General features: G+C 35.6%; 1 protein-coding gene and 1 non-coding gene across 6 annotated transcripts in view; one reads left to right on the top strand and one right to left on the bottom strand.

The window, feature by feature from the left end:
• The window catches only part of ANKHD1 (ankyrin repeat and KH domain containing 1), a 118,175-nt gene that overhangs the window by 89,265 nt on the left and 4,867 nt on the right, over positions 1 to 24,043 (bottom strand). For all 5 annotated transcript variants that reach the window (XM_045794491.2, XM_045794492.2, XM_087862210.1 and 2 more), the window contains exon 2: positions 3,722 to 3,875. In XM_045794491.2, the coding sequence (XP_045650447.2) occupies positions 3,722 to 3,875 (154 nt within the window). The remainder of the gene's footprint in view (positions 1 to 3,721; positions 3,876 to 24,043) is intronic.
• On the top strand, positions 806 to 878 carry TRNAQ-CUG (transfer RNA glutamine (anticodon CUG)). Its single transcript has one exon. It is a non-coding gene; the product is annotated as a tRNA-Gln (tRNA).

The following is a 24,043-nucleotide window of genomic DNA, read 5'->3' on the forward strand; positions in this document are numbered from 1 at the left end:
CTAAGCAACAGAATATTATCTTATCCTTTAAAGAAGGAGAAAGATAGGGCTGCCTGGGTGGCTCAGTCGGTTGAGCGTCCAACTCTTGGTTTCCTTGAGTCATGATCTCCAGGTCCCCATGCTGGGCTCTGTGCTGGGTGTGGAGCCTGCCTGAGATTCTCTCTCTCCCTCTCGCTGTGCCCCCTGCCTCCCCCACTCTAAAAAAATAAATAAACATAAATAAATAGATAGATAAAGGAGAAAGATAGACATACCATATTATAGAAGGACACTCATAATAAAGTAAAAAAAAAAAAAAAAAGGAAGTTATATTATGTGTAATATGACCCCACTTCATTACTTTAAAAGTTACGTATATTTAAACATATACACGTATTTATAAAGCTACAAAGGAAAAAGTCTGGAAGTATATGTAAACCTTGACAGTGGGAAGGTTTTATTATCTACTTAATACATTTCATATTGCTTTAGCTATTTCTAATTGTATTACATTCATACTTTAGAAAATAATTTTAAAATTCTTCTTGAAATAGCTTTAATTTTCTTCCTAAAGTTTACTTACTTAAATGTCTCTACACCCAACATGGAGTTCAAACTCACGATCTTCAGATCACGAGTCACACGTTCTTCCAACTGAGCTAGCCAAGTACCCCTGAAATAATTTTAGTCCTTAATTTTCTCTAAGAATATCAAAAAATTTTAAAGAAAATTTTTTTCAGTTAAAATAGTGTCAAGAATTCTATCTTCCTTAAGAAGCCTAGTAATCCCTAATATGTTTTCGTAATTAAAAACAGAGTCTAGGGGCACCTAGCTGGCTCAGATGGAAGAGCGTGTGACTCTGGATCTCAAGGTCATGAGTTTGAGCCCCATGTTGGGTGTACAGATTTACTAAAAAAATAAAGAATCTAAAAATTCCTCAATCACAACATCCAAAAAAGCAAATGAAAATACTGAAGCACAAAAAGAAAATATTCATCCAATAGTCAACTTGCACAGGTCTTAGAAAGGAGCACATCATTTTGAAATACATCTGACAGGGGCCCTGGGTAGCTGTCGCTTAAGCATCCAACTGGTGATTTCGGGTCAGGTCATGATCCCATGGGCTGTGAAATCAAGCCCAGCATTGGGCTCTGCGTTCAGTGGGGAGTCTGTTTGAGATTCTCTCCCTCCGCCCCTCCCCCAAGTCATGCTCTCTCCTTCTCTTTCCATCTCTCTCTCTCTCTCAAATAAATAAATAAATCTTAAAATATATCTGACAATTTCTTTAGACAGAACATTCTATCCAACCATGTATGGAGTTTAAACTGTCAAAATACACAAAATTTAAGAATTCAATAGTTTTTGACACCTCCTGGAAGGCAGATAATCATTATTTTCAAGGTTTATTTTCTTTCTATCAATATAGGTATGAAAAACAAGCAATTCTAAGGTATCTTGCTGCTTATCCCAGACTTACTAAGAACAAAAAGAGAAGAAAATAGGGAAAGAAAAATGTTAAATGTACCAGAAAACAGCCCTGAATGAGAATCAGGAGATGCCCAGAAAAAAAAAGAAAAATGAGTTTAAAACCCTTAATTAGGGATTAAGGAGTAATACTCACAACATAAGTGAAGTGTGAGCCTAAATCAGAGAGCAAAAATGTACTACCACCAGTAAGCGAAACTTGATCTGAGGAAGAAAAGGAAAGCAGAGAAGACTTGGAGAAGAGAGATGTCTTTTCTCCACATTTCTCTTTGCTCTAAGCAAAATAATTTAAGGTTCCAAAGCAAAGCAAAAACAAAACAAAGCAAAACAAACAAACAAACAAACAAAAAACCCAAAATTAGAGGGTGGTCATGGCACTGCCAGTTCAGGAATCTTACACAGTATGTTCCGATATCACAAGTAGGAGTCGCGCTGGAAATCCAGGATCGAAGGAAGGGTCATTCAATGTTATTACTAATGTGATCTTTATTACGTTTCTTTAAAAAATTACTAGTTCTGCCTTAGTTTAAACAGTCTTATTTTGTTGTGTCTAATTTTAAGTTTCTATCAGTTCCAAAAAGACACAGTAGGTAGACTAAAAGTCAATCTGCTATAAATTATACCCATATTTTCCATAACAAGACAAAGTTAAAGGAATAACAAGATGCTATCAAGTAAGCTCATTCTTAATGTAACGTCTGTCTTTCCAAGAATAATATAAAAATGCTCAATTTATTTTAACTCTTATTTGTCCTAGTCATTATTTGGTCAAATGTAATACTGTTTTTCTTCAGTCAATATGAAATGTGCTAAAAGGTTGCTGTGATTTTTCTGAATACCTATCTTTAATATCATGTTTATTAAGGTACTCAGAAACTGGGGGCACCCAGCTGGCTCAGTCAGAACAGCATGTGACTCTTGATCTCCGCATTGTGAGTTTGAGCCCCACATTGGGTGTAGAGGTTACTTAAATAAATAAACATTAAAAAAATTAAAAATTAAAAAATGTACCCAGAAACTGAATGAAATTTTCTATACTTTTTTTTTCAGATTTTATTTATTTATTTGTCAGAGGGAGAGAGTGAGGACAAGCAGGGGGAGTGGCAGGCAGAGGGAGAAGTAGGCTAGCCTGATGTGGGACTCAATCCCAGGACCCTGAGAGGGGCTCCCTGCTCAGCGGGGAGTCTGCTTCTTCCTCTCCCTCTGCCCTTTCCTCTGCTTGTGCTCTTTCTCTCTCTCAAATAAATAAATAGATAAATCTTAAAAAAACTTAAAAATAAATTCTTACAGGTATTTAATATGCACATATATTTATGCTAGATAAGTAACTAAAAGGAGTGTCATACAAAGTGAACATATCTCAAAAGCAATATAAGAAAAAGAGAAAAGCAATATACAAAGACTAGAAAAAGTTAACTTTCTTCTTAAAACAATTTTAGCTGATAAAAGGCTTTCATTATAGTGGAACGGAAACTTGGTACAACAAATTACATGCAGGTTGTACAATATAAAATAGTGATGAGTATATATTACTGAGAAAGCATGCTTATCACAGATTTTTCTCTTATGTTACCATAGAACAAGAAGTTGGTATACAGGGGTGCCTGAGGGGTGCTCAGTCGGTTAAGCATCTGCCTTCAGCTCAGGTCATGATCCTGGAGTCCCAGGATCGAGTCCCACATTGGGCTCTCTGCTCAGCAGGGAGCCCGCTTCTCCCTCTGACCCTCCCCCGTTCTCTTGCTCTCCCCCAAATAAATAAAATCTTAAAAAAAAAAAAAAAAGAAGTTGGTATACAGCTTGGTATATTTCAGTCTAACTTTGCATTCAATTTTTATTTAACAGTATCCTAAGAAAAAAAAATAGCAATTTATAATTAAGTTACCCACAGATGAACGCGAATAAGTAAATAATCACATGCAGAATACCCTAAATCAGTTACAATCAAAGATTCATAATTTGATGAACCAAATATATCTCCCACATTTATAATGTAATTGGTAAGTTTTCGTTGATAACTGGCTGATTATCTAAGACCTTAAAAAGTGTTGAGCCCTAGAATCATCCATTGAAAACTTTTAACCAAGAATTTTAAAAATATAAAACGTGAACAATTTCTTTAGGAAATAAAAATATATAATACACCTTAAGAGTTCAAATTTCATATAATGTCAGGTAATTTTTGGGTAATCTTATACAGCTTTGTACAGAGATCTAGACTTTTAAAGAAATGAAAATAAGAAAATAAGAAATAAATTACCTGCTGCTTCCAGCAATGCTTCTAATCGTGCCTGTGTCTCTGGATCCACAGTACGTAAGTCTGCTCCTTCTGCAGTACTTGATAAGAATATCTCTGATGTTGTTTTAAGTACTGGGTTATCCAGATCTTCTTGGTCCAAAATAAATGATTCGACCTGTTTACGAATTAAAAATGCAATATCCATGAAACTGATCTCAATATTGTTAGAATAACTGTAATTTAAGATAATATGATTTCTGGTTTGGAATTTAAGTATAAGCAGATAAATTACTGTAGAAATATGGGGCTGTGGGAAGGGACTTTAAGGGAGCCTCCTATCTGCTTATCTTCAGACATGACTACAGTATAACTCAGACACACCAGATTCAAGTTTCCTGAAGAACACTGTACTTTCTGTGCCTAGCACAGAGCTTGAAAAGCAGCTTTTGTTTGTGCTTTTTTTTTAAATGAAACAAGTACATGAATATAGTCCCTGGGAAGATGTAAACAGGACTAGACAGTAAAAAGACCAGATAGCATTGATAGGTCATTAAGGGCCAGCTTTTCCTCTCTTGTAATCAATTCATTAAATTCTGATTCTTAAAAGAAAATAAGATTTAATACACTGCCAAATACCTGGAGCCCTATAGACAAGAAAGCTCCATGAAGTTAGGAACCACACATGTTTGTTCACTGCTCTGTCCTCTGGGCCTAAGAATATCTCATATACAGTAGGTACTGAATCCGTATTTGTCGAAATGAATGAATGGTATAAACAAAAGCAACTTATGAAAATAAATATGTAACCCTCTAATTTCAAATCAACTTAATTCTAAATGAAAAATTTTAAAAAGACTTTATTTATTTGACAGAGAGAGATAGCGAGAGAGGGAACGCAAGCAAGGGGAGTGTGAGAGGCAGAAGCAGGCTTCCTGCTGAGCAGGGAGCCCAATGCAAGGCTGGATCCCAGGACCCTGGGATCATGACCTGAGCCGAAGGCAGATGCTTAACAGCTGAGCCACCCAGGCACCCCATCTAAATGAATTTTCTTAACAAAATATGTACAGTCTTTCTGGGAAGCGATTTGGAAATGTGTATCAAAATGCTTTCAAAGGCTCATGCCCTTTGATTCAGTAATTCCATTTTAAGGAATCTATCCTTAAAAAAGCATCTGAAAGCAAGACAAAAATATCCAAGGATGGTCACTGCACATTAATTCAAATTCCAAAAATGAGAGGAAAAAAACTACAATTGGTAATTTGGTAAATACATTGTGTCCATTCACAGGATGGACTACCATGCCGTCATTAAAAACAAGGTTTCTGAAGCAAATTTGGTGACATGAGAAAGCAGTCATAAAGTGAAGTGAAAATCACAAGATTTAAAACAATATAATCTTTACTTTGCTAAAAGTATATATATATATATATAAAAGTATATATATATATGTAAACATGAACATGACTATCAAGTATATAATCATGAGTATATACTTATGTACCTAGACATGTCTACAATATGTAAATACATATAACCAGGGAGGTTAACGTATTTGCAGACAGATAGAAAAAAAGGAACAGAAAGGTTAAGTACTTCTCCACTGCCACACAGCTAATAAATGACAAAGACAGGTTTCAAACCCTGCCACATAGCTACACAGTCTATGCTCTTAACTACTAGGCAATGCTACCTTGGAGGGCCACAGTATTTGGACTACATTATTTGACATATTTGGTTAGCTTGTCATCAGTTTCATAATGGCCACCAAATAAATATCCTAAGAAAGACTGTAAAGTTAAAATGATTTGGATACATTTTATTACCTAGTGAGGTACTAAAATTTTACAAAATAAACCTTTAACTTCACATCTAATAACACTGAGCCACGTTACTATGCTACAATAGAGCGTCTTCAATATGTGATTACAGACAAAGATGCCATTCTAGATCCATGCCAGTAGATAAATGTACCCTATCAGTTGTTAAATGATATGAAAAGATAACTGCTTGTACAATAAAAACCTCTTCACAGGCCCAAGAAATTATTAGGTATTTGCAGGTCCATATACTTGCCAGTTGTGAGGATAGATAAAATCATCATGCCAAACTCTGGAATTTTTTATTACAAATGGTATTTAGAAATTAACATTTCTGGGACACCTTGGTGGCTCGGTCAGTTAAGCAACTGCCTTCGGCTTAGGTCATGATCCCAGGGTCCTGGGATCGAGTCCCACATCAGGCTCCCTGCTCAGTGGGAAGCCTGCTTCTTTCTCTCTCTCTCTCTCTGACAAATTAGTAAATAAAATCTTAAAAAAAAAAAAGAGGGGCGCCTGGGTGGCACAGCAGTTGGGCGTCTGCCTTCGGCTCAGGGCGTGATCCAGGCGTTATGGGATCGAGCCCCACATCAGGCTCTTCCGCTATGAGCCTGCTTCTTCCTCTCCCACTCCCCCTGCTTGTGTTCCCTCTCTCGCTGGCTGTCTCTATCTCTGTCGAATAAATAAATAAAATCTTAAAAAAAAATTTTTTTAATTAAAAAAAAGAGAAATTAACATTTCTATTTTATAAAAAGCATTGGTCTAAAGTGGTATTACACATAATATGGAGACAAATACAGATTCGTACCATGTAACATTTTAAAAATCCAAGTTAAGGGTTCTCTATCCTCTGTTACGCATTTTCCCAATATTTACTGAAGTCCTGTTTTTTTTTTTTTTAAGATTTTATTTATTTATTTGAGAAAGAAAGCATGCGAGGGGGGGGGGGAGAGAGAGGGAATGAACAGGGGGGAGGGGCAGAGGGAGAGGGAAAAGCAAACTCCCCACTGAACAGGGAGCCTGATGTGTGGCTCGATCCCAGGACCCTGGGATCATGGCCTGAGCCGAAAGCAGACGCTTAACCGACTGAGCCACCCAGGTGCCCTGAAGTCCTGTTTTATATAAAGCATCTTGACAGTACAAAAATGTGGTAGAAGATATAAGTCAAAGGCAAAATGACTATTACAAAATGCCTCAAAGAGAAATAAATGGTACAACTACATGCATTAAAGAGAGAGAACTTGCTTCCAGCCCCAGTAATCCAAGACTTTGCACAAACAGCAGCATTTAGGTTAGACTTTGAAGGACGCACAGAATTTCACGAGCTAGTCAGACATGGGGATAGAAGCAAAAGGGAATGAAATAAAAAAGGGGCTTGAAGATGCATTTGAAAAGCGATGAGTGGTTCACTCTAAAAAAAAATATAAGGTCCTTCATATACTGTTGGTGGAACTATAAATGACACAGCCACTGTAGGAAACAACTTTGCAGTTCTCCAAAAATTGAACACTGAATAAACATATGACCCAGAAATTTCACTTCTATGTGCATAAAAGGATTTAAAACATGTCCATACAAAAATCTGTATCCAGAAGTTCATTGCTATATTATGCATAATGGACAAAAAATAGAAAACCCCCCACAAATGTCCATCAGCTGGTAAATGGATAAACAAAATGTGGTATATCCAAAAAATGGAACATTATTCCACCGTTAAAAGGAATAAGTACTGACACATGCCATAGCATAAACAAACCATGCAAATATTATGCTTAGTGCACGAAGCCAGAAAGAAGTCAATTATTGTATGATTCCACTTACACGAAATGTCTAGCATGGAGACAGAAAGTAACTTTGTGGTTACGTGGAGAGTCAGAGAGGGAGAGATGGGAGTGACTATTAATGGGTCTAAAGTTTCTTTCTGGAATGATGAAAATGTCTGGAATTAGATAGTGGTGAATGCTGCATAATCTTGTAAATATACTAAAGACCAATGAATTGTACACTTTAAAATGCTAAATTTTATGGTATGTAAATTTATTTCAAATTTTTTTAAAAAACCATAAAGAACCTAGAGTACAACTATGGCTTTAGGCTAGAAAGAACAACTGGGGATAGATTTGAATAAGACCATGTAAAATATGACAGACTGCTCATGGTCTACCGGGTCACCTCCACTAGAAAGATAGAGACCCAGTAGCAATGTCATCCTGGATGTCAGTAATATTAGTATCACATACACAAGACAGCACATTCCCAACTGCGTGGGAAGAATCAAGTTTGGAAAAAAACACAAAATAGAGACATGTCCCTAGCCTTCAAAGGGCTTATAACTTCTCTCTAAAAATTAAAATTCATAAGACAATTTCTTCAGTTTAATTCTCCTACATCTTAAAATGCATGTAAATTCAAATTTCAGTTAGGCAACATGACATAATGGAAAGAATATTGTACTACAGATCAGGAGAATGAGGTTGAACTATCAGTTTCACCAGGCACTATGTGTGACGTTAGGCACGTCACTTTCCACCTTTCTGATGTTCCATTTCTTCCTCAATAAACAAAGATAATACCTGCCCCACCTATCCTACAGCGCTACTGAAACGATGAAATAAGGTAAAATAATTTGAAAATAATAAAACACTATATAAATGTAATTTTTAGAATATTAATTCTGTGTAATTACAATTCTTTTGTCCTGTCCCTCGCCACAGTGTCTATCTTCTATGCTCTTTCAAACTGGAAGAATGATATTCACTGAGAATCTCACATGACACATTTTCGTCAGAATTCGCTTGAATTCTTTTTTAAAATTTTATTTATTTTTTCCAGTTTCATTAAGATATAACTGACATACAACACTGTATGAGTTTAAGGGGTACAACATAATGATTTCGTATATGTATGTACTGTGAAAATGACCACCACAGAAAGTTTAATTAACACCCATCACTTCACAGTTATAATTTTTTTTCTTGTGATGATCACTTCAATTTTCAAGTTAGTTTTAGGCACTTTATATTTAAGTTCTGACCCAAAAGATCAAATTTTAGGGGTGGCTGGCCCTAAAATGTGCAGTCAGAGGAATGTGCAACTCTTGATCTCAGGGTCATGAGTTTAAGCTCCATGTGGGATGCAGAGATTACTTAAATAAATAAAACTTAAAAATAAATAAATGAATAATAAAAGGATCAAATTTTAAATATCTACAACACTTGTGGGAAAAATCTTAAGTTTCCCAGAATGAGTTGTAATTATACCTAACTATATACACAGATGATTTGAATACAGTTAGATATGCCAAAAAGCACTCAACTCTAATATATCCTTTCTCCTACCCTCTCAAAAATTTTAAAAGCCTGCCTCAATGTGGAATCAATACAAGAACAAAATATCCAGTTACCCCTATTGCTTTGGGAATATTTGGGGGTTTGGTTTTGGCAGTTCATAAATATCTTAACCTGGTAAACCTGCTGAAATACATACTTTTGTAATTCAGATTGCAATGGCATTACCTCAACCAGCCAACATGGAAACCATTTATAGTGACACGGAAATACTAAATTAGACCAATTCTGTGTATTTAACATAAAAGGCTTGGTGATATAGTCCCCAAAAAACACATCTAGGAAATGGGTAAGTCCAAAATAATGTTATATCTAATTAAATTAGTCTGTATCATATAAATGAATACAGACGCCCCCAAGTGTCTTACACAAAGCTAGAGGATCACAGAAATGTCCCCACGGCCCAATGATAATTACATAACTGTCGATCCAGCAGCTACACTGAGCTGCAAACATAAATACTCACCTATAGTATCACTGTTTTTGCCAATGACAAGAAAGTTTATTTCAAGTCTTTAAGACTGCAGATTTTTTTTTTCTATCTCCTGATTAGTTACAAAACCAAAAGGTGGAAGAAAAAAGTTGAGAGGGAATCTGGCCCCAAAAAAACTGTTTTTCTTTTCTAGGTAATCTTTTCTAAATGCTACAGGCAAAATACTTTATGTCTTTCCTCTGAAAAGTCTTTTCTGACCCTTCCTTCTTTAAAAAAACATGAGTATAGTAGCTTCAACTAGAATTTAAACAAAGCAGGGGCAGGGTGGAAAAGGGGAACAAGAATTTTCTTCTATCTTTTTATCACAATTGACATTTCAGAAACGAACAACTGGATGGCAACAGTTACTAGGAAGATTAACCACAGACTCAACTACTATCACCTTAAAAAAAAAAAAAACAGAGTCAGTTACCTGGCCAAAATCTAGTTAGAAAAATCACTTATTAACCAAGCTATGCTTTGGCCAAAACTCAATTCCAGTAAAAAACAGCAACAACAACAAAAAAACCCACACAAAATTTCTATCAAGTGTAAGTAAGCAGTGTTATAATTAAAACATTAACAATATTAATATGTTTTAGGTCTTAAAAAAGTAAACCACAAAATCTCACCTATACATTTGTCAATAGCCAATTGCTACCTTCTATAAGGTATATTTCTGGAAACAGCAATTGCTAGTTAGAGAAAATAAGTTAGTAAAAAAGGAATATTTGATCATAAAATATATACGTTATATATATTTGTTTATATATTCTCCAGTCACTTGGTCATATCATGCAATTAGCAAATAAAGACTATAAGCTCTCAAACTAAGTTGAAAATACATTGTTTTAAACAAAACACCTTTTAGCCTAACAATGAATTATGAAACTTTTATTTTAAATATGTTAAATTAATTTGTATTTTGAGTTGGGGACTAAAATATTAATAGCCACAAATTTTGTTTCTGCTAACCTTTAAGAATAATCATCAGTCCCATGAATTCCAACTGGGGCTATAAGAAGGGTAACTGTTTTACATTACCTCTTCTCACAAACTTTCAAAAATAAAGCTCCCTTAAGAGATTCAGATTTGAGGAGCGCCTGGCTGGCTCAGCCAAGGGAGTGTGCGGCTCTTCATCTCAGGGTTGTGAGTTCAAGCCCCATGTTGGGTGTAGAGATTACTAAAAAATAAATAAATTTATAAAAAATTCTCTTTAAAAAGAGATTTGACAATTTAAAATGGAAAGCTAAATAAAACACTGCAAACATCTGAAACATTTTTAAAAAATGTATTTGCTATATCTCTTCTCTTTTGTACAGTTTATATTTGGATAGACCAGTATGTCTTACTTTTACCCACTCCAAGCAAGCCCTCTATTTAAGTCAGAATCAGCATTTATACCATTTTAGAATGCAGGTGGTTTACAATTGGTCTTTACTTGGAAGAGCAAAAAGTATGGATCAGTGTTCCAAGGGATAATTAGTGAAGGATAGAGCAATTTTTTTTTTTGTAAAAAACACAGTATCCAAAAGTTTCGGCAGTAGTATTACCACAAACATGCCCCAAGATGCATTTAAAGGGAGAAAGTAGTGAGTTGCAATTTAGGACCAAATAACGATAAATTTAGGAAGTGAGTTTTGCTGATTATGTAAGACCCAATAAAATCAGCAAAAACATCTCGGAATACTGGAATGAAAAGATGGTATTCCTTAACATAAAAACTTTTCAAGTTTCTTTCTACAAGGAAAATTGTATTCCCAATTTCAGACCCACAATCCTTTTCTCAAAAAACAGTAATGGTAACTTGGGGTTTCTAAAGTTGATTAGTTTCACATAGTACAAAAGAGAACCAGTGTGCTTTTCCTAATTCTAAGTTAAAGCTAGAGAAAATTAACTTCACTTTGCTCAACTACAAAAACTTAATTTCTAATGTATAATTTTAATACAGAATCTATTTTTAAAAAATTTTTCTAATTAAAGATGGGAGAAAGGAAGATTTCCTTAAAGTAATTGCTACTTGGGGTGCTTGGCTGGCTGAATTGGTAGAGCATGGAACTCTTAATCTCACAGTCATGAGTTCAAGCCCCACCTTGGGCAAAGAGTTTGCTTAACTAAATAATAATAAAAATATAAAAATAAAAACTCTGCAGTTTTTTTTTTTTTAAAAGCTACCATGAGTTAAGCGCATTAAAAAAAAATTAGAGAGAGAGAGAGAGAGCAGGGGAGGGTATAGGGAGAGGGAGAGAGAGAGAATCTTAAGCACAGAGCCCAATTTGGGGCTCAATCTCACAACACTGAGATCATGACCTGAGCAGAAACCAAGAGTTAGAAGCTTAACTGACTGAGCCACCCAGGAGCCCCCCCATTCAATCATCTTAACTACTCGATGAAGTAAATTAACTGACTTTCATTTTAAGTAACTGAAACTCAGAAAATTTAAGTGACTTGCCCAATATCACATAACCATACAGGACCTGAAGCCATATATTTTGGACTCCAAAGCTCTTTTTACCACACCAAGCTGTATTAAGTGAATCTTCTCAACAATGGAGTGTAACTAAAACAAATACTAATCAACTAAGTAAGCAGAAAAACTGTAAGTACGGTAATCTTCAGTCTAACAACAGTAGCGATGTCAGGAAAAAACTTTTTTTTTTTTTTAAGACGTTATTTATTTGTCAGAGAGAGAGAGAGCACAAGCTGGGGAAGCAGCAGGCAGAGGGAGAAGCAGACTCCCTACTGAGTAAGGAGCCTGATGCGGGACTCAATCCCAGGATCCTAGGATCATGGCCTGAGCTGAAGGCAGACACTTAACCGACTGAGCGACCCAGGAATCCCCGGAAAAAACGTCTTTAAATAAAATTAAGTGTAATCAAGATTATCAAACCCACTAACACCTCTTTGGCAGAGTTCTTAAAAAGACAAATCAAGTTTCATCTAGTAATTTCTGGCACCCACATTTACATTATTTCTAATGTACATTTACAACACATCTACAAAAAATTTGTGCCACAGTAGGTTTTTTAGAAAGAAGACTGATCACTTATACTTATTAGAAAAGTCACAAGGAATGAAGTATCTGGCAATTAAAGCCAAGAAAATCTTAATGTTGAAAGGATAAACTTTATATTTTCTCTATCATAATAAATGGGTAAAGGAGTCCTGGCTTCTACTCATTATCCCAAATAGAAAATAAGCATTCAACACTCCAAAGAAATACTTGATTTTAGTAAGTTAAAAAGAGCCTCAAAAACCCATAAACCTCCAATCAATACCAATAAGGACAGGAAAGCATAATGACTAAGAGCAAGGACTCTTAGAATACCAGTTCATCTCTCATCGTGTGATCTTAGCTAACTTGTTTTACCTCTTTAACCTCATTTACCTCAGCTATAAAATAAGGACAGCAGTAAGCATATCACAGGGTTATTGATGAGTAAGCAAGATACTGTATCTAAAATTGCACAACTGTGCTTAACACATGGTAATTGCTCAACAAATATTAGTTGCTATTATTCTTATTAATATTACCACTACTACTATCATTAAGGTCAGTCTGCCTTGCCTTCCTATACTCTTACTCTCCACTCCACAAAAATAATATAGAATCCATCATACTCATTTTAGGCTAACAAGTAACATGAGCATATTAAGCACTACAGATATATTCATTCAACATTTATTAGGCACCTACTATATGCCAAACATTCTATTATATACTGGGAGCACAAAAATAAATAAGACATGACTCTTGCTAATTAAATAGACAATCAAATAAATGCAATAAAGTATTACAGATGCTATAATAGCTATATACAGACAACATGAGAACACAGAAGGAATGGTAAATTCCAACTGGAGTAGTAATAAAGGACATGAGTTAGAGATGACAACTCTGGAACAAGAGGTATCCAACAGCATGGGTAAGAGGGGACATCAGTGACAGCAGCAGCAGTGTATAGTAGTACTTACAAACATGAACTTCAGAGTCCAAGATACCTGAATTAAAATACCAACTCCAGAGCAACTGGGTGGCTGAGTTGGTTAGGCACCCAACTCTTGATTTTGGTTCAGGTCATGATCTCAGGGTTATGAGATCCAGCCCCACCCCAGGCTCCAGGCTTAGTGCGGAGTCTGCTTGGGATTCTCTCCCTCTCCCTTTGCCCCTTACCCCCACCCTGCTCTCAAATAAATAAATCTTTAAAAAATAAAATAAAATAAAATAAAATAAAATAAAATAAAATAAAATCCCAACTCCATCATTACTAGATAGATAACTTTGTGTACATCACACAACGTCTCTAAGGTTCAGTTTCCTCACCTGTAATTTGGGACTAATTGTTTTTGCATTTTTTAAAAAAATTATTTATTTAAGAGAGAGAGTGAAAGAGAGAGCATGAGCTGGGTGAGGGGCAGAGGTCAAGGCAAACTCCCCACTGAGCAGGGAGCCAGATGCCAGGCTTCATCCCGGGATTCCAGGAGCATGACCTGAGCCAAAGGCAGACACTTAACCGACTGAGCCACCCAGACACCCTGTTTTTGCAATTTTGATTTTTGATTAAAATCAAAATCTTCATATGGCACTTGTAAAGTTTATTTGAGAATATATAGGTGAGTACTTAACCCACTGGACAATAAGCACTCAACATATAATAGCTATTATTATGATTCTAGAAGCCAGAGCAGCAGAAGCAAATTAAACCAGGGCCTATAATACCCTGATATGTTCAGAGAACTACAAAAATTTGGTATGACTAGAAACAAAAAACAAATAAAGTAGGGTAAAAAAGGATAGAGTTTAAAAAATAGAAGCCAAATCCTAAATAGCCTTGTACGCCACATCAAGCCTTCTGATCTATCCTTTATCTAAGAAATGAGAAGGCTTTTTGTCAAAAGAGTGATATGACTGGACTGACATTAGAGAATTTACTCTGATAGCATGGTAGAGTAAGAATTAGAGGGGTATAATCTTGAAGGTAGACAGAACTGGGGATTACTGAAATATAGCACAGTACAGTAAGAATTAGAGGGGTATAATCTTGAAGGTAGACAGAGCCAGGGATTACTGAAATAAATGTCACGAAAGATGATGGTTTTATTTATGGCAGAAGCATTAAGGAAAGAGACCCCCTAAGAAAGGGACAAATGAACAAGATGTTAAGAAAGAACCTACAGGACTTGATGCCTGCTTAGATGTGTACGGTGAGAAGAAATAGCCAATGTGAGACGTGAGGTTTCTGACTCAGTACTTTTAGGGCAATGTAATTTACAAAGATGGAGGTAAAAAAAATTGGGGTGAGGGGAAATGATGAGTTCAGAATTAAAACTGGTGATCCTGAGGCGTTTATGCAACATACGTATAGTAGGCAGCTGGAAGACCTTTGGGCAGACCGCTAAAAGGAGGAGATGGAAGCCACACGGATATTTAAGAGAAGAATGCTCCTGAGAGAACAAGCTGCAAATGCCAAAGGCTCTGAAGCAGGACATGCTTGGAGAGTTTACAGAACATCATCGAGCAGCTGTGGTTTTGCTTAAATATGAACACAAGACAAGCTAATGCTGATGGACTTTGTATCCTTTCATTTTTACTCATTGCCCCTTTAAACTTGCCCCTTAAAAACTCTTCAAACTCCTGAAGTAAGACCTCCAAACATCAACCTTTATAGTGATCATCCAACTTACACAGGACAATGATCCATACATTTGCATTTAGGATCTTGGATTGTCACAAGACCATGAAAATATTAAAAGAGATAATGCAATTAAAGTACACAACGCCTTGAACACACTCAAATAAAATTTGTTAATAAGTGAAAGGAGTTTGGAAGGACAAATATAATTTGAATAAATAATTTACCTTGTTTTCATAAGTTCCCTGAAATGTTCATGCTTGTGAAAAGACTGATATCTTTAAGGGCAGAGACCACATTTTTTCATCTTTGTCATTCCAAAGCCTAGCACGAGCTTCTTCAAATAGTAGGCTCTATATAAATTATTGTCAAATAAACAAGTCCACTCTACAACACCTATCAGAATCAAACAGGCTGCCAAGGACTCTAATTTCTGAAAGACAACTTTATTTTGTATGACATGAATTCATAAAGAAGAGGTCCTACCCTAAACTAAACTTTGATTTTCTTTTCTAGAGAATGAGTAAATGATTGTAACAGATTAACCACAAGGAGATAATAATACACAATAGAAAAATACCTTTGATACTGTATGATCATATTATTCTATATTTTGTTGGGGAAGGAATAATACATCAAATCCACACACCTGATTTAAGTATAGCCTTAATTAATGCTCTCTTTAAACTAAAAGAAAATAAACTTTTCTTTATCAAATCCTAAGTGAAACAGGTACTAAAGTATAGTATAGACTCTCACTGCTCATAGAGTGAAAATAACTAACAATTTAATATAATTGCAACCATTTGAGCAGTGACATCTAAGATTTGTTTTTGCAATTTAATCACATAGGTGATAACACTAGCTTGGGTGTCAAGCAAATTGTATGTTACTTAAATATTGGATTCACACGTCTTAAGTAGTTGTTAGAAGATATCAAAGGCAAAAACTCTAATTACTATGGTTTACATTTTATTCCACTTATCCATTTGTCTATTATCCTGAAAAAAAATTCCATTTACATTCTTCATGCAGACTATAGTCCACATCAGATGTGTTCAGACTACAACTACAGAAAACCAACCATCTCCTCCCACCCCAGTTTTATCTCCTCTCAAACATATACCCATGGTCTGTCAAGGAGAGGATACATGAAAAAAAAAATCAAAAACTAATATTGTGACAACTTGCTCTTCTCATAGCCTGGCAAACACAGGTTTAAATCACATGAGTTATCCCCCTAGTCGAACAAGAGTGTATATAAGAAGGGCAGAAATTTCAAGAGTTAGAATATTATTAATGAGGGGGAGGGTCTTTTGTGTGTGACCACAAATTCTCCAGCATATTACATACTCCCTATTAAACTCTTCTGAAGACCCAATCAAGAGAAGAACATAACCAATAACCCAGAATAGGTAAAACAATCTTGAAAAAGAACAAAGTTGGAGGACTTAACTTCCCAATTTCAAACTTATTGCAAAAAGCTACAGTAATCAAGATAGTATGGAAGGAGCATAAGACATCTAGATAGACTGAATTTAACAGAAATAAACCCTCCAGAAATAAACCCTCACATTTACAAGTCAATTGACTTTTGATAAGGGTGCCAAGACAGTTCAATGGAGAAAAAAATAGTCTTTTCAACATATGGGTGTTGGAAAATTGGTTATTCACATTCAAAAGAATGAGGTGGGATCTCTACCTTATACATTATATAAAAATTAACTCAAAACGCATCTAAGACATAAATGTAAGAGTTAAAACTACAAAACTCTTAGAAGAAAGCAGGCATAAATCTTCATGACCTCGGATTACACAACAGTTTCTCAGACATGACACCAAAGGCACAAGCAACAAAAGAAAAAAAATAGGTAAATATAAAAATTGAGCTTCCCCAAAATTTTAAAATGTTAAGGACACAACTGAGTGAAAAGAAAACCAATAGAATGAGAAAATATTTGCAAATTATGGACCTGATATGGGACTAGTACGCAGAATATATAAAAACCACAATTCAACAAGAAAACTCAATCAAGAAATGGGAAAAAGATCTGAATGGGCATTTCTCCAAAGATATACAAATAAGCACATAAAAAGATGCTCAACTTCATTAGTTATTGAGAAAATGCAAATCAAAACCACAATGAGATACCACCATACCCACCAGGATGGCTATATTAAAAATAAAAAAGTTACCAAGGTTGTAGAGAAGTTGGAACCCTCATACATTGCTGATGATAATGTAAAATGGCGCAGCTGCAAAGAAAAGTTTGGCAGTTCTTCAGAAAGTCAAACGTGGAGTTAGTTATCATAGGGCCTAGCAATTAACACTCCTTAGGTATACACCCATGAGAACTGAAAAGAAATGTTCCTGCAAAACTTCTACACAAATGTTCACAGCATCGAAATAAATGATAAACAAAATGTGGTATATCTACAAAATGGAGTATTTTTCCAATGGAGTACTGATACAAGATACAACATGTAGAAACCTTGGCAACAATATGCTAAGTGAAAGAAGTGAGATACAAAAGACCTCATACCACATGATTCCATTTATATGAAATGCCCATGCTAAGCAAATCCAGAGACAAAGGCATATTAGTGATTATCAGGGAATGCAGGGTGAGGGCAGGAGGATGGAAAGGAAATGACTGCTAACGGGTACAAGGTTTTGTTTAGGGCGAGGGTAATGAAAATGTTTACAAAAGACGGTGGTAGTTGCACAACTTTTAAATATATTAAAAATCACTGAATTGTACATAAAGAGTGAACCTATGATACGTGGATTACATTTCAATTTTTAAAACTTTGGGAATTGGAATTTGAAAAGTACTTTGGAAATTTGTTCAATTTCCTATTTTGATAACTGCACTGTGGTTATGTAAGAGAATGTTTAGTGAATGTATACTGAAGAATTTAAGGGTAGAGACGCATGATGTATGCAACCTATTTTCAAATGACTCAGAAAATAAATTATTCCTTTATTTGTTTATGGAGAGAGAGAGAATAGGACAATATGAACACAACTGGTGAGTCTGGCTAAAGGATATATGGGGGGAGTTCCCTGTACTATTCTTGCAACTTTCGAGTAAGTTTGAAATTACATTAAAATAAAAAGTAACAAAGATAATGTATCCAATATAATTGGACTATTGCCCCTTTTGGGATTGCTCTTTGATAATGATAGTTTGTTTCACCTATGTTACTGAATTTAGCCACTGTACAATTTTTAAGAGGCAAAAATAAAAATGTAGAGATATAGCAGAAAAATAAGTAAACAGAGAAAAAAATCAATTAGAAGCTGGTAAGAGCTGAAAGTCCTTCCAAAGTATACCACTCAAGGTATCAACTGACAAGGTCAAATCTTTACTTTCTGACTGAGATTTCATAAAATGCTTACATGAAAATTTTTTCAATTCTATATCATTAAAGAAAATACTAAGGTTCATTTTCATTAATACCATACTGAGATAATTATTTTTAAACTGAACTCACCGCTAGTTATATAAAAGATAAAACATATTCTTCTTAGCATTTAATCAATATAAGAAGCACTGTGACCAATCACAAGTTAGTTAATATGAGAATGAATCAGGGAAAAATGAGGATTATAATTCAGAAACATCTACTCATCTACACTATTCCATGTTAACTGGGTTCAATGCCTTTAGGGAAAACACCACTGAGTGCTCACACAGCCTCTCCCTACTATAGATGATTTTTATTATTTTGTCAAACTCAAACCTTTTGATTTGCTAATATCTAATATGATAAAACAATTACATTAAGATTTCTTTAAAGATTTTACCTATTTATTTTGGGGGGGAGGAGGGACAGAGGCAGAGGGAGAGAGAGAAACCCAAGCAGACTCCACGCCAAGCAAAGAACCAACGTGGGGCTCAATCCCACAACCCTGAGATCATGACTCAAGCTGAAATCAAGGAATGGACACTTAACCAACTGAGTCACCCAGGTGCCCCAAAACAATTACATTAAGATTTGCATTAAAACCGGGGAACCTCAGGGCGCCTAGGTGGCTCAGTCGGTTAAGCGGTCTGCCTTCAGCTCAGGTCCTGATCTCAGGGTCCTGGGATCGAGCCCCACAGTGGGCTCCCTGCTCAGCAGGGAGTCTTGCTTCTCCCTCTCCCTCTGCCTGTCTCCCCAGCTTGTGCTCTCTCTCTCTCTGAAATGAATTAAAATCTTTAAAAATAAATAAATTAATTAAATTAAAACAGGGGTGCCTGGGTGACTCAGTCAGTTAAGTGTCTGCCTTAGGTTCAGGTCACGATCCCAGGATCCTGAAATCAAGCCCCACATCGGGCTCTCTGCTCAGCGGAGAGCCTGCTTCTCCCTCTCCCTCTGCTGCTCCCCCTGCTTATGTGCTCCCTCTCTCTCAGTCTGTCAAATAAATAAATAAATAAAATCTAAAAAAAAAAAAAAATTTGCATTAAAACTTGTTCTTACTCAGAGAGATCTACAGATTCAATGCAATTCCTACCAAAAGCCCATGGGCAATTTTGGCAGAAATATAAAGACTCATCCTAAAATTCATGTGGAATTTCAAGGGACCCTGAATAGCCAGAACAATCTTGAAAAAGAAGAACAAATTTGAAGGACCAACATTGCCCGATTTCAAAATTTACTAGAAAAGTTACAGTAATCAAACAAAGTGATGCCAGCATAAAACAGACATATAAACCAAAGGAATAAAACAGACAAGCCAGAAATAAACCCTCCAATATACGGCCAATTGATTTTCAATGAGGATGTCAAGACCAATCAATTGGGAGATGACAGTCTTTTCAACAAATCATGCTGGAAAAAATGGATATCCATATGCAAAAGAATGAAGTTGGACACTTGACCTTACATTGTATACAAAAAATCAACTCAAAATGGATCCAAGACCTAAATTAAGAGCTAAAACTGTAAAATTCTTAGAAGAAAACATTAGAGAAAATCTTCATGACACTGATTTGGCAATACCTTCATGCTTATGACACCAAAAGTACCAACAAAAGAAAAAATAGGTAAATTGGACTTCATCAAAATTAAAAACTTTGAGGAATGAAAGGACACTATTAACAGAGTAAAAAGGCAACTTACGGAATAGAAAAAAATAGGTGCAAATTATACACACGATAAGGGATTAATACCCAAAGAACGTCTACAATTAAACAATGAAAAAGAAACCCAACTGAAAATGGGGATAGGATTTGAATAAACATTTCTCCAAAAAAGATACACAAATGGCCAAAGGCACATAAAAAGATGCTCAACAACACTACTCATTAGGGAAATACAAATTAAAACCACAATGAGATACCACTTCACACATATTAGCATGGCCATTATCAAAAACAAAAACAAAATAAAAAACAAGTATTGGCTAAAATGTGTGGCAACTGGAACCCTTGTGCAGTTCTGGTGGGAATGTAAAATATTATAGCTGCTATGGAAAACTGTCTCCTGCAATCCCACTACCAGATACATACCCAGAAGAAATGAAAGCAGGGACTTGAACAGGTATCTGTACGCCCATGTTCAAAGAAGCATATTCATAACAGCCAAAAAGTAAAAGCAATCCAAGTGTCCATCAACAGATGAACGGATAAACAAAATGTGGTATATATACACAATGGTATAGTATTCAGCCTTCAAAAGAAATGAAATTTTTTTTTTAAAGATTTTATTTATTTATTCGACAGAGATAGAGACAGCCAGCGAAAGAGGGAACACAAGCAGGGGGAGTGGGAGAGGAAGAAGCAGGCTTATAGCGGAGGAGCCTGATGTGGGGCTCGATCCCAGAACGCGGGGATCACGCCCTGAGCCGAAGGCAGACGCTTAACGACTGCGCCACCCAGGCGCCCCCCACAAAAGAAATTAAATTCTGACACAGGCTACAACATGGATGAACCCTGAAGACATAATGCTAAGTGAAACAAGGCAGTCACAAAAAGGGAAACACTGTATGATTCCACTTATTTGACGTACCCAGAGTAGTTAAATTTATAGAGAAAGAAAGTAGAATTGTGGTTGCTAGGGTGTGGGGAAGGGTAGCTGGGGATGGATACAGAATCTGTTTGGGAAGATGAAAACACTCTGGAGATGGCTGCTGGGGATGGTTGCACAATAATGTGAATGTACTTCATGCCACTGAAGTGTACCCTTTAAAATGGTTAAAATGGTAAATTTTACATATATTCTAAGATAACTAAAAAAATGGTTAAAATGGTCAATTTCGTCTCTGTGTACTTTACCACACACACGAAAACAAAAACAAAACTTGTTCTCAATCTAACTGTCCTCATTACGAACTGTTAAACAAATCAAACTTACCTTGGCAACTTTATAATAAACTGCTCTCCTGTACAATTCTTTGGTTCTTAAGGCAAATCCCTGGGGGTATACCTGCCTTTCTCTTTTCAAAATTGCACACTAATGCAGGTAAACCAAACAGCCAGGATGCACTGGGATATCTACTTAAAAAAACAAAAACAAGAACAAACACCCTTTCTACTGCTGAAAACATCCACTAAGGGAAAAACTTTATGAGAACAGAAGTGTATGTAAAGGAGGAAGATCAAATGTGCTCTTTGGCAAACAGCTGCTAAATTTCAGTCTAGCAAGTAAAATACAGCTTTATATATACAACTTTACTTTCTTCCTGGTTTAGGTAAAGTTGGCCAAAGAAAGGTAAGCCAGTCAATCATCACAAGGCAAATGATCTTCATTCACGGGAACTACACACCATCATTAACTACCAAGAGAACAGCAAACAGATTTCAATTTCCACAAATTAATTAGAGTGTAACAATATACAAAACCAACACTTTCCATATTGGCAAAGGTGCAAAGCTGGGTATATGCCTTTCTATATCAGTAGTTTTAATATTTACTTAATTCTTGAAGATGAATGATGACAAGAATTGAACTTTTCAAATAAGTTCAATTACAAAATTATCTTAGAATAGTGCTCCTCCTATACTCAATGGTATACTTTTAACTGCCTTCTTAATATACTGATCTACACAGCAGTCACCAATTTCATTAAATAATATAAAACTTTTCCAACAAGGTCAACTATGGATTATGTGCTAGTTTGAGATAGGCATGTCTTAAGCAACTAATTAAATTCATTGGTACAATGCACCAGAAAAGAAACAGCAGAACAAGTAAGATAACTAGAATGGGAGTCAGATGACCTATTTTCTACCACAAATTAGCTGTGTTATCCTGGGCAAGTCACTTAGCTCAAGTATTTCTCCACATGAAGTTTCTAATTTGGTATTTTGTCAAATATGGATATTTTTAAAAATTCATTTCATAACAGTAAGAAAAGCATTATCTTAAAATAGAAAAAGTATGGAAAAATAGCTTTACAAGAAGTTCACTACACTGTCCTTACGTTTCTCATTTCACTTTAATGAAAACTTCTACAGGGACTAAGCAAGCATTTATTGGAGAAACAGTATTTTGTAACCCAAAACTGCCTATTTCTTAATCTGAAGAAGCAAAATAATAGCATGGGTTCTGGATTCAGCATTAGATTAAAATCCTAGCTTTACTACTTACTAGATGTGTAACATTTTAACCAATTTTTTGTTTTTTGTTTGATGGATTCATCATTTCCCTGAGCCTACCATTTATTCATCTATAAAAATGCAGATACGATGGCGCGCCTGGGTGGCTCAGTCCTAAAGCATCTGCCTTTGGCTCAGGGCGTGATCCCTGCGTTCTGGGATCGAGCCCCCCATCAGGCTCTTCCACTGGAAGCCTGCTTCTTCCTCTCCCACTCCCCCTGCTTGTGTTCCCTCTCTCGCTGGCTGTCTCTATCTCTGTCAAATAAATAAAATAAAATCTTTAAAATTAAAAAAAAATGCAGATATCTACCTCAAAGGGGTGTTGAAACAATTAAATAATGAGAGTATCTAGTACAGTACTGGCATATAATATGCATCCAATAAATGGTAGCAGTTACCTAAAAATGAGATGAGATGGGATTATCACCAAGATTCTATGACTTTATAGACAAGCAACAGAAAACTATGAAGTTCAAGATAGATAGATATATTGAAATAGGGGCACTTGGGTGGCTCGGCTGGATAAGCATCTGCCTTCAGCTCAGGTCATGATCTCAGAGTCCTGGGATAGAGCCCCATATAGTGCTCCTCGCTCAGGGGGAGTCTACTTGTCTCTCTCCCTCTGCCCCTCCCCCTGCTCATGCTTGCTTGCTCTCTATCAAATAAATAAATAATCTTAAAAAAAAAAAAGAAATTGTTAATTTATAATGGGTAAAAAAAGGGAATTGATTTTATTTCTTATACCTTTGGTTACGTATGTAGGAAGGTAAATTTGGCAAAAAACAAAAAAAAGGTAGACTCATTTATTTTCTTTTTACTTGCCAATTCAAGACTAATACTTTTCAAAAACTGCTTTGCTTTCTCTTTAAAGCAAAATATTTTATATACCTACTCTATCATTGAATCAGAAGGCCAGAATTGGTTTCCAGAGGTTATCTAGTACATTATCACATAACTACCACATAGGCTCAGGAAGGAATGTGCTTAAACTCATCTCCAATGCTTTGTTCTTAACATGTTTTATCATTCTGATTAGAAAAAGTTTAAATTCTTCTCAAATTTACCACTTAGAAATATCACATATACAGTGTTATTTTTTGTAAAATATTAGGGAAAACAAAACTACATTTGTATTTCCATAAATTCTGAAAGAAAAAAAAAGACATTAAAAGTGTAGAGGCCAGGATACTTGGGAGGGGTTAGTCCAAGATTTTTCACTGTATCTGCCTTTATGTCACTGGACTCATAACTGTATACACGTAATCACCCATTGAAATGTACTAAATAATAACCATAAGAAAATCCTACATCCTTCAAGTTTCACAATAAGGTTTTCCTCCATCCAAATCTAATCAACTCTGGTTTGACCCACCATTCATATAGCCATACTTATCAATACATCATTTTATATGTAAAGGCTTAAAGCTTTACTGAATGAAATTTGTGTAAGGTCGATATTCAGGCAATATAACAAATTGTTACAGTAATAAC

Source organism: Ursus americanus, chromosome 5 (genome assembly GCF_024610735.1).
Source record: "Ursus americanus isolate L20-20 chromosome 5, mUrsAme1.1.p, whole genome shotgun sequence".
In the NCBI taxonomy this organism is placed as follows: domain Eukaryota; kingdom Metazoa; phylum Chordata; class Mammalia; order Carnivora; family Ursidae; genus Ursus; species Ursus americanus.